Genomic DNA, 10,115 nt, shown 5'->3' on the forward strand with positions numbered 1-10,115 from the left:
AACTCCGCCTCGGAGGAGCCTCCGCCCGAGCTCCCAGCGCCACGCGGCGCGAGCCCGGCCAGCCCCCGGCGCACCTGCTCGGGGAGTGGCCTTCGGCGGAGAAGGGCCTCCGATTGGCGTGGAGGTGACAAAGGGGCGTGGCAGATGAGGCCCCTCCCCTCCCGCCAGCTTGGAGTATTTAAGGGAGTTGGCGGCGCGGCTGCGCTCATTGCGCCGCGGACCGGTCTTGTGAGCGGTACCTCTGCGCTACTCCTGCGCGACTCCGCGACCCCCAGTGCCTCGGCCACCATGCCGCGCTCTTTCCTTGTCAGGAAGCCCTCCGACCCCAATCGGAAGCCTAACTACAGCGAGCTGCAGGACTCTAATCCAGGTGTGTTGGAGGGGTGCTGGGCTCCAGGAGGTTTGGGGGAGACAGGCGAAGGCTGCGTGGGGGCCACCTGAGGGAGGCGGCCTGTCTGAGCCAGGATCGAGGTGCATTGCGGGCTCGGGCTCGGGAGACCGGGCAGGTGGGTCCCCAGTCCCGGGGATGGGTCTGGGTGGTTGGGGGAGTGCTGTGTAGAGAGCAGGGGTCTTGCGCTTGGGTGGCCTTTGTAGCAGGCGAGAGGCGGAGGAGCTCCGCGAGAGTGGGAGAGGAGGCCTGTGTCAGGAAGGCCCTCTGGACGCTGCTGGGGAGAGTCCGGAGTCCAGAGGGTTGAGGGAAGGGGTGGGGAGACGAGATGTGTGTGAGGAGGGGGATTGGGGCAGGGTGGTGGCTCCAGGGCTGGGGTGATGGGGTTCTGGCCTCAGGCTGGGGACTTGGGACTTAGGAGAGGGAGATCTGGAAATGACCCCCTTCAACTGGGGGTCCTACCTGTGAGAGACTCAGATCGGGTGACCTGGGCGAGGAGGGCAGGAAGCTGGTCTGTCCTGTGGATCATTTTTTTGATCTAAGTATGTGTTGAGAATCAGCCCCACCCAGCCCCTGGCCAGTGGTGGGCTCATGTTTGTTGATTGAGAATGATTTAATTAACGCCTGACTCTGCTTTTTCTCCCTCAGAGTTTACCTTCCAGCAGCCATACGACCAGGCCCACCTACTGGCAGCCATCCCACCTCCAGAGATCCTCAACCCCACCGCCTCGCTGCCAATGCTCATCTGGGACTCTGTCCTGGCACCCCAAGCCCAGCCAATTGCCTGGGCCTCCCTTCGGCCCCAGGAGAGTCCCAGGGCGGCAGAGCTGACCTCCCTGTCGGATGAGGACAGTGGGAAAGGCTCCCAGCCTCCCAGCCCACCCTCACCGGCTACTTCGTCCTTCTCCTCTACTTCAGCCTCTTCCTTGGAGACTGAGGCCTATGCTGCCTTCCCAGGCTTGGGCCAAGTGCCCAAGCAGCTGGCCCAGCTCTCTGAGGCCAAGGATCTCCAGTCTCGAAAGGCCTTCAACTGCAAATACTGCAACAAGGAATACCTCAGCCTGGGTGCCCTCAAGATGCACATCCGAAGCCACACGCTGCCCTGCGTCTGCGGAACCTGCGGGAAGGCCTTCTCCAGGCCCTGGCTGCTACAAGGCCATGTCCGGACCCACACTGGTAAGTGCCCCTCCAGGCACTCCCCACCGTCGCTTTCTGTGGCAGCTTTTGTGAATCTGGACTTGCTGTTCTCATTCGCAAAGTTGTGGACACTGAGGCCCCAAGTCTCCTAACTTCTAGCTCAAGTTCAGGGGCCTGGCTCTCTGGAAATGTTTGGCAGAAACGTTCCTTCATCAACTAGGCAGACACCTTCCCAATCCCTGCAGCCTGTTTCTCAGCCAAATGGGTTGGAGCTGGATATCGGAAAGGTGCAACCAACACCTTGCTGTGGGGGCCACAGGTGTGAAGGGGCCCACCCAGCCCCACCCTCTCCCGGTCCGCCCCCTCCCTGGCCAGACAGGATGTTGTCAGACCCCCCACCTGGCTCTGAATCCTTTGAGAACTTTCTCAAAGCTTAGGCTGATGTTTCACTTCTGTGAGCCTCATTTTCTCTATCTTTCAGATGGGCATGAGAACAGCTTGTGGGGTTTCTGTACAGGCTAAATGCAGGAATGCATATGGGAATCACCTGGCAAGGTGCCGGGTACCTGCTAAACTGTCACAAAAATGGTTTCTTGGCATTTGCTCTGCTTCCCTGCTGTGTGACTTTGGGCAAGTAACTTAACCTCTCTGAGACTCGGGAGAATTATGGCATATGTTTTAGAGAGTGGCTGTAAAGGTGGTTAATCACTTTATAGTAATTTATTATACCCGAATAGTTCTCAGGTCGGCTTCCCCATCCCCACTCAATCCTAGCACATAGACCAGGAAACAGCAATTTTGGGGCAGAAAACAATCACGTCTTTCGAAAATTTACTAAATATGTAGAAAACTTTCTGGACATGGAGAAAAGGTAGAACTTTTTAGAACTTGAACGGTGGCAGCCACTGTGCCTGGAGCTGCTCTTTGGAGAGTGACAGTTGAGGGAGAAGATTTCACATGGTTCAAGCTGGCCAGGTTCTACCATTCCTGGCCCGGCGCCTGACCTCTGAGCGGTGAGGGTCAGTGAGGTGTCTGGGAGGACTGGCATTTCGCGGGCTTTATTGGCATCTTACTCGACTAAGGCTACCTATTTCTTTTCCTTCCTGCACCAGTAGCCCTGATTTTAACATGTAAAGGTCCAACTGCTGGCCTCTCCATGCCTGCCCAGCTCACAGGGCTCTATTGTGGGAGATTTGAACCCCTCAGGATGCTGCTCTCCCGCTGCCTCTCTAGCCTCCCGTCCGGACATTATTTTAATGTAAAGGCATGGCTGAGGCACAGAAATCCCCTTGAAATGTATCATTGCGGTCCTCATTGACTCCCATTGTGTGCCTTAATGGTGGGCCCAGTGGGTGGGGGCTGGGAGGGGTGGAGCAGGTGCATGGGGCAGGGGTGCCCAGCACCTGTTCCAGTCGCAGCTGCTGGCGCACTGCATGGCAGGCCCCTTTAATCCGGGGGTATCACATGTACAGTGCCCCCCTCGGCGCCCTTTGTCCCCGCCGGCCTGGTGCCGATTTCACACTTGCCAGGAGTACCACGAAGGCGTCTGGGGGGCGAAGGATCTGAGGAGTGGGGGTCTGTGCCCCCTGCATATGCGCGTAGCCCCCGCCCCCAGCCCATCATGTCCTAGAATGTCTCCTTCCCCTTCTGTTCGGGTTTGTGTCTCCTCACACTTAGAGCACTTACTGTGCAGGAGGTAGTGCTCGGGACTTCACCAACAGCCCTGGGAAGGGAAGGGGGGTGCCGTCGTAACCCCAGTCTTACAAATGGACTCCAGCCCCTTTTCCAGATCTCCAGAGTCAGCCCTTAGTTCACAAGGGTGAACTTACCCTTCTCATTCACATGAAGACTTAGAATGCAATCAGCAAACCCTTCAGGCCTGGCGTGGGGAGGCTGCTGAGTAATGGCAGAGTGGAGTAGTGCTCAGGCACCCCTCCCCAGTCCTCTATGTCCCCCACCCTTTTGAGTGGCTAGTTTCCATTTCTGCCCTATGAGAGTGAGTCCAGCTCTCGGGTGCTCCATAAGTCCCTATTGAATGCATGGCTCCCATTGGAATCATTCTCTAGACTCCCTCCTACGCTGGTAGCTCAGTGTAGCACCCTAGGCACCCAGGAGGTGATGGAATGAATTCGCTCTCAGCTCTTAAATTCCATCCAGCGCTGGGATTTCACAGGCAGGCCCTGGCCTTGCGGGCATGTCAGACTGGGCGTGAGGGGATTGGAGAATTGCATATTTTTTAAAGAGACTGTTCAGTATTATAGAGTAGTGTCTAGCACATAGTAGGAGATCAATAGATTTTAAAAAAAATTATAGACAGGGTCTTGCTTTATTGCCTAGGCTTGTCTCAAACTCCTGGCTTCAAGCAATCCTCCTGCCTCACTTGGCCTCCCAGAGTGATGGGATTACAGGCGTGAGCCACCACACCCGGCTTCAATAGATTTTTGTTTAATGAGTTACTGTTATGACCTTTTATGTGGAAAATGCTGCATCCCCCAGAAAAAAACAAAACAGCATTATTGGTGTTTTTGGAACTGTAGCCTTTTGGTTGGAGCAGGGATTATTACAAGGCATGAGTGAGGGGCAGACTCCTCTGAGGCCTTTTTAATTTTTAAAGCAGACTTAATTATTCTCTAAGGGCTTATTGAGGACTTACTGGGTACCCAGCTCCATATGCAAGACTTCTTCCGACACAGCCTTGGCCAGGCAGATGGTGTGTCAGAGGCACAGGTTTCTGTAGCCTCTTCAGTGTTAGAAAGGGGCCCAGGCTCTGGGCTGGGGCTTAGAATGGACTCAGAGAAGGCCCCTGCCCTTATGGGACTCAGCCTGATTGGAGAACAGACAAGGAGATTTGGGATTACAGCATGGGAGGTGGGGTAGTGAGGAAAGCAGGCTGCTGGCCGGGCCCCAGGAGTGGCCTAACCAGCTTGGAGGTGGGGGTGGGGAGGCCTCTTAAGGCTGACTCTGGCTTTGGCCCCGGACGAGTGACAGTAGGACGAATCAGTAAAGATGTTCGGTCATCGTTGACCACTTCGCACGTCTCTGTGGGATGTGGATGAGTACTGTGCCCTACCTTCTGTCACCAACCCCTATGAGTGGGGGATGGATAGCTCCATTTTACAGGTGGAAAAATGGAGGCTCAGAGAAGCCAGACAACTTGCCCAGAGTTGCCCAGTGGGAAGCAGCAGAGCTCCGTCAGGTCCCGGCCTTTGGGCCCTGGCTGCGTGTTTGAGGCCTGGCTTTCCTGGGATCGTGGGATTCTTTCAGGGTTTAGGGTATGCGGGGAGGGATTCCCATCACTAGCATCTGTTGCCCCACGGCTCACTCGGCCTTTCTGGCATTCTCTCCCCAGGCGAGAAGCCCTTCTCCTGTCCCCACTGCAGTCGCGCCTTCGCTGACCGCTCCAACCTGCGGGCCCACCTCCAGACCCACTCGGATGTCAAGAAGTACCAATGCCAGGCGTGTGCTCGGACCTTCTCCCGAATGTCCCTGCTCCACAAGCACCAAGAGTCTGGCTGCTCAGGATGTCCCCGCTGACCCTTGGGGCTCCCTCTTCCTCTCCATACCTGCCCCCTGCCCGACAGCCTTCCCCCAGTCCAGCAGGAAGGACCGACCCCACGTCCTTCTCACTGCCGTGGAATTCCCTCCTGATGCCCCACTTCTGGCTGCATCAGCCCCACAGGACCTTGAAGACCATTTTCTGGTTCTGTTTCCTCTGCCTGGGTCCCTCAGTGGGCTCTGGAGGAGGCCTTCCCGTGGCCTTTTCTGTGGAGAGAGGGCAGCTGGCAGCCCCAGCCCCCGGGGGATTCCTGAGCTGGCCTTTCTGCGTGGGTTTTTGTATCCAGAGCTGTTTGGATACAGCTGCTTTGAGCTACGGGACAAAGGCTGACAGACTCACTGGGAAGCTCCCACCCCACTCAGGGGACCCCACTCCCCTCACACACATCCCCACAAGGAACCCTCAGGCCACCCTCCACGAGGTGTGACTGACTATGCAATAATCCACCCCCAGGTGCAGCCCCGGGCCCTGCGGAGGTGGTGGCAGGCTGGAGTCTGAGATGCCCCCAGCCCGGGCAGCTATTTCAGCCTCCTGTTTGGCAGGTGGCACCTGTTTCCCGGGCAGTTTAACAGTGTCTCAAAAGGGACTGTGAGTAATGGCTGTCACTTGTCGGGGGCCCAAGTGGGGTGCTCTGGTCTGACCGATGTGTCTCCCAGAACTATTTTGGGGGCCCGACAGGTGGGCCTGGGAGGAAGATGTTTACATTTTAAAGGTACACTGGTATTTATATTTCAAACATTTTGTATCAAGGAAACGTTTTGTATAGTTATATGTACAGTTTATTGATATTCAATAAAGCAGTTAATTTATATATTAAAAAGAGTCTGGTGTAATAGAGGAGTGGGTATTTTAAAAGGTCTTTGGTAAGGGAGGAGGAGACAGGAATTCCTGAAGCTTAGATATTTCTGACACAGCCTTAAATCTTGTCCTTGGAAACATTGCAGGGCTTTGGAGTCCTGGGTGTTCTGTCTGCTGGTGTTTGGGTGAGCCAGCAGCAGCCATGCGAGCTCTTCACTGTACACTGTGGCTCTTGTTTACTTTCTCATTCTTGAATTTTGAAACCAATTTGGCCCACGGGGTACAAAGCTGGCTTCCTGGGTCTTACCAACTAGGCAGGCTGCAAATCTCTGCCCCAGCACTGCAGGTCTTTCGGGGCCGCTTCCCCCAGATGCGAGTGGAATGCGACCAAGGAGACAGAGGATGTCCTTCCTGTTTCCAAGGGCTCCCGGCCCCCTCAGGCCTCCTTGTCAGTCCCACACCTCCGTCTTGCTGCTGGGTACCAAATGGCCTTTGATGCAAGGAAATTGGCTGGCTGGAGCCAGTAGGGTGAGAAGCCAGGCCAAAGGGTAGGGGTCACTCAGCTTCCTGCTCCGAGGACTGCGGGATGGTCAGCTTGCGTCCTGGGCTAGAGTAATTCACTCCCCGCCGGCTGGGCCAACGGTGGTGACCTCACCACTGGGGGCCTCCTGGGGCCAGGAGAAAATGAGTGTCCTTTTTGAACACAAAAGGTGCTGGAGGTGCCAGTTTCCTGCGAGGAGCTGAGGCGTCCCAGAGCTTCGGGCCCCGGAGTCAGGCTGGGGGTGGGGGGAGCTTCATGTTCCAAAGGAGAGATGATTCTTTCTTCTAAACAGGAAATGGTGACCCGCAGGCCGGGAGCAGCCCTTAATGACTTGCAGCTTTCCTCCCAAAAGGAAAAAAAAAAACGTTCTCTAACAATCGCCAAATTGTGGCCTGCCTCCCTGAAGGGAAGTTAGGGAGTTGGGGGGATGGGGATTGGGCATCCCTGAGCTGAAGGCCTACTGTGTCCTGGGTCCCTGCGGGTCCCTCTAGGTCGTCTCCATCCACCCACAGTAGGTGCTGACTGAGTGAATGATTTCATGACTTCACATAATCCCTGGGGGTCGGGCCTCTGGAAAATGAGGCACAGAGGTGGGCTTGCCTGAGGTCATCAAGCCCGGCCCTCAGGTCATCCTTGGGAGTTAGGTAGGCTGGGCTCATGCCTCTGACTCTCAGGACACTTGGAGCAAGGCTTTCTCCCTCTGAGGGCCCCAGTTTCTGCCTCTATAAAACGGGGTGACAGTAGTGCCTTCCTCTCGGAGACTGTACAGAGGCATTCGTTCATTCAGGGGTTTCGAGGGCACCATGTGTGCCAGGCTCTGTTCCAGGCCCTGGGGTTACAGCCATGAACAAGACAGGCCATCCCTACGCTCATGGGATGTATGTTCTGGATGGGGAGAGAGAAAACAAACAAGCGATTAAATAAACAAGCCGCTTTTCTACAGCGATGGTGCCAGGACAGAATGAAAGAGTGCCAGGCACTAGAGAACAACGGGGTGGGGCTCCCCAGGCCAAGGCGGTGAGAGCCCTAAAAGAACTGAATTCCAGCCTGGACCTGAAGAAGGAGAAAGATGCCGGCAGGGGAGGATCTGGGGGAGGGAATAGCAAGCCTGCTGGAATGTGCTGCCCCCATGAGAAAGACCAGGATGGCGGAGGGACTGGGAAGACCGGGTAGGAGAGGAGAGTGGGCCCACCTCTGCAGAACTTGTGGTGCTAAGCAGGTGGGAATTTTGTCTAAGCCCCTAGGGCAGCCACTGGGGCTCTAAAGCAGGCTGGTGCTGAGGCCTGCTGTACCTTTCCTTCGAAGATCTCCCTGGCTGCTGGGAAGAATGGATCTCAGGGGTCCAGGAGAAGAAAGACAAAGGCAGGGAGACCATGAGAAAGCCAGAGGGGGCCATTACACCCTGGCTCTTGCCTGTAATCCCAGCAATTTGGGAGGCCGAGACAGGCCTCACCTGAGGCTAGGAGTTCGAGACCAGCCTGGCTAACATGGCAAAAACACGTCTCTACTAAAATACAAAAATTAGCCAGGTGTGCTGGCATATGCCTGTAGTCCCAGCTACTTGGGAAGCTGAGGCAAGAGAATCGCTTGAGGTCAGGAGGCTGAGGTTGCAGTGAGCTGAGATCGCGCCACTGCACTCTAGCCTGGGCCACAGAACGAGACCTTGTCTCAAAAAAAAAAAAATAAAGGGCCAGAGGGGAGGGAGGGAGGAGTGGGAGGGAAGATGGTGGCCTGGCTCAGGGTGTTGGTGGCCTTGGAGATGAAGCCTGTATTTAAGAAACTTGTGGCAGTTGTGGCCACCCAGCCCATGGCGCAGCACACCTGAGCCCTAGTGGGTGAGAGTTATTTAGTAGTAGTATCTGGGGAAGCTGGGCATGGTGGTTCACATGTGTGTAGTCCCAGCTATTTAGAGGCTGAAGGCTGAGGATCGCTGGAGCCCAGGAGTCCAAAGCCAGCCTGGACAATGCAGTGAGACATCGTCTCTACAAAAAAATTTAAAAATTGACCAGGCAAAGTGGCTTACGCCTGTAATCCCAGCACTTTGGGAGGCCAGGGTGGGGCAGATCACTTGAGGCCAGGAGTTCGAGACCAGCCTGGCCAACATGGCGAAACCCCGTCTCTACTAAAAATACAAAAATTAGCTGGGTGTGGTATCACACCTGTAATCCCAACTACTTGAGAGGCTGAGCACAAGAATCGCTTGAACTCAAGAGGCAGAGGTTGCAGTAAGCTGAGATCGTGCCACTGCACTCCAGCCTGGGCTACAGAGTAAGACTCTGTCTCAACAACAACAACAAAAAAAAGCCGGGCTTGGTGGAGCGCACCACCAAGGGGATGTTGGATCTAGTAGGGGTAGATACTATGAAGCTGAAAAAAGAATGGGGAGAGCCTCTATATTCTGATCCAGAGCAAACCCCAAATCACTAAATGAAAATGAAATCACCAGCAGATGTGCTCCCTTCTGTGGGCAGAAGAGGGGTGAAAATCATCAACACGTGGTTCATTCTTGTTTGTATTTGCATACGGAGACTCTGGAAGTTAGGACAATATACTAACAAAAGTGGTTCCCTAGGGGGTTGCAGGAGGTGGGACTGGGGTGGATAAAGACTGGAGGGAGGGAGGAAAGGAGCCATCTTTTAAAGATTTTTAAGACGTTTTACTTTGAAATAATTGCAACCTGACAGAAATTGCAAGAAACAGTAAACTGGAATCATTCATTCAGATTCTTCAATATGTGAACATTTTCTCATGTATACATCTTGCCTCTCTCCCTAGACATACACACATTATTTAGTTCTGAACCATTTGAATTTTTTTTTTTTTTTTTTCAGATGGAGTCTCACTCTGTCGCCCGGGCTGGAGCGCAATGGCGCAACCTCGGCTCACTGCAACCTCCGCCTCCTGGGTTCAGGTGATTCTTGTGCCTCAGCCTCCAGAGTGGCTGGAATTACAGGCATGCGCCACTATGCCCGGCTAATTTTTGTGTTTTTAGTAGAGATGGGATTTCACCATGTTGGCCAGGCTGATCTCGAACTTATGGTCTCAAGTGATCCGCCCACCTCAGCCTCCCAAAGTGCTGGGATTACAGGTGTGAGCCACCACGCCCGGCCTGAACCATATGAGAGTAAGTTATAGACACAATGCCCCTTCACTGCTAAATATTTAAGCTATGTTTCCTAGGGATAAAGACATTCTCCCATAGTTTCATGATCAAAATTAGGAAATTTAACATTGGTGCAATGCTACTCTGTAATCCATAGTCATGATCACATTTCTGCATGTGTCCTAGTGATGTCTGTCACAGCATTTTGTGGGGTGTAGTTGGGGGAGAAATGACCAGGATGCAATGCAAGGATCACACACTGCATTCACTTGTCCGGACATTTTTATGTATTAATTTAATTTAATTTTTCTTTTTTTTTTTTTCTAATAGAGACAAGGTCTCACTCTGTTCCCCAGGCTGGTCTCAAACTCTTGTGGGTTCAAGCAGTCCGCCCGCCTCAGTATCCCAAAGTGCTGGGATTACAGACATGCCCAGTTATTTGTCCTGACTCTTATTTATTTATTTGTTTATTGAAGACTCTTGTTGCCCAGGCTGAAGTGCAATGGCACGATCTCGACTCACCGCACCCTCTGCCTCCCAGGTTCAAGCGATTCTCCTGCCTCAGCCTCCTGAGTAGCTGGGATTACAGGCG

The 10,115-nt window shown here is 54.1% G+C and overlaps 1 protein-coding gene across 1 annotated transcript; it reads left to right on the top strand.

The window, feature by feature from the left end:
- Positions 1 to 213: 213 nt before the first annotated feature.
- SNAI1 (snail family transcriptional repressor 1) lies at positions 214 to 5,901 on the top strand. The gene is made up of 3 exons (XM_023184155.2): positions 214 to 370; positions 1,037 to 1,564; positions 4,875 to 5,901. The coding sequence occupies exons 1-3, from the start codon at positions 289 to 291 to the stop codon at positions 5,057 to 5,059; spliced, it is 795 nt and encodes a 264-aa protein (XP_023039923.1). The 5' UTR covers positions 214 to 288; the 3' UTR covers positions 5,060 to 5,901.
- The last annotated feature ends 4,214 nt before the right edge of the window (positions 5,902 to 10,115 follow it).

The sequence above is a fragment of the Piliocolobus tephrosceles genome, chromosome 20 (assembly GCF_002776525.5).
Source record: "Piliocolobus tephrosceles isolate RC106 chromosome 20, ASM277652v3, whole genome shotgun sequence".
Lineage (NCBI taxonomy): Eukaryota > Metazoa > Chordata > Mammalia > Primates > Cercopithecidae > Piliocolobus > Piliocolobus tephrosceles.

Coding starts and splice junctions, on each gene's coding strand:
- SNAI1 (XM_023184155.2), top strand. CDS start 289: ATGCCGCGCTCTTTCCTTGTCAGGAAGCCCTCCGACCCCAATCGGAAG. Junction 371..1,036: donor GCTGCAGGACTCTAATCCAG/GTGTGTTGGAGG, acceptor TTTCTCCCTCAG/AGTTTACCTTCCAGCAGCCA. Junction 1,565..4,874: donor CCATGTCCGGACCCACACTG/GTAAGTGCCCCT, acceptor TTCTCTCCCCAG/GCGAGAAGCCCTTCTCCTGT.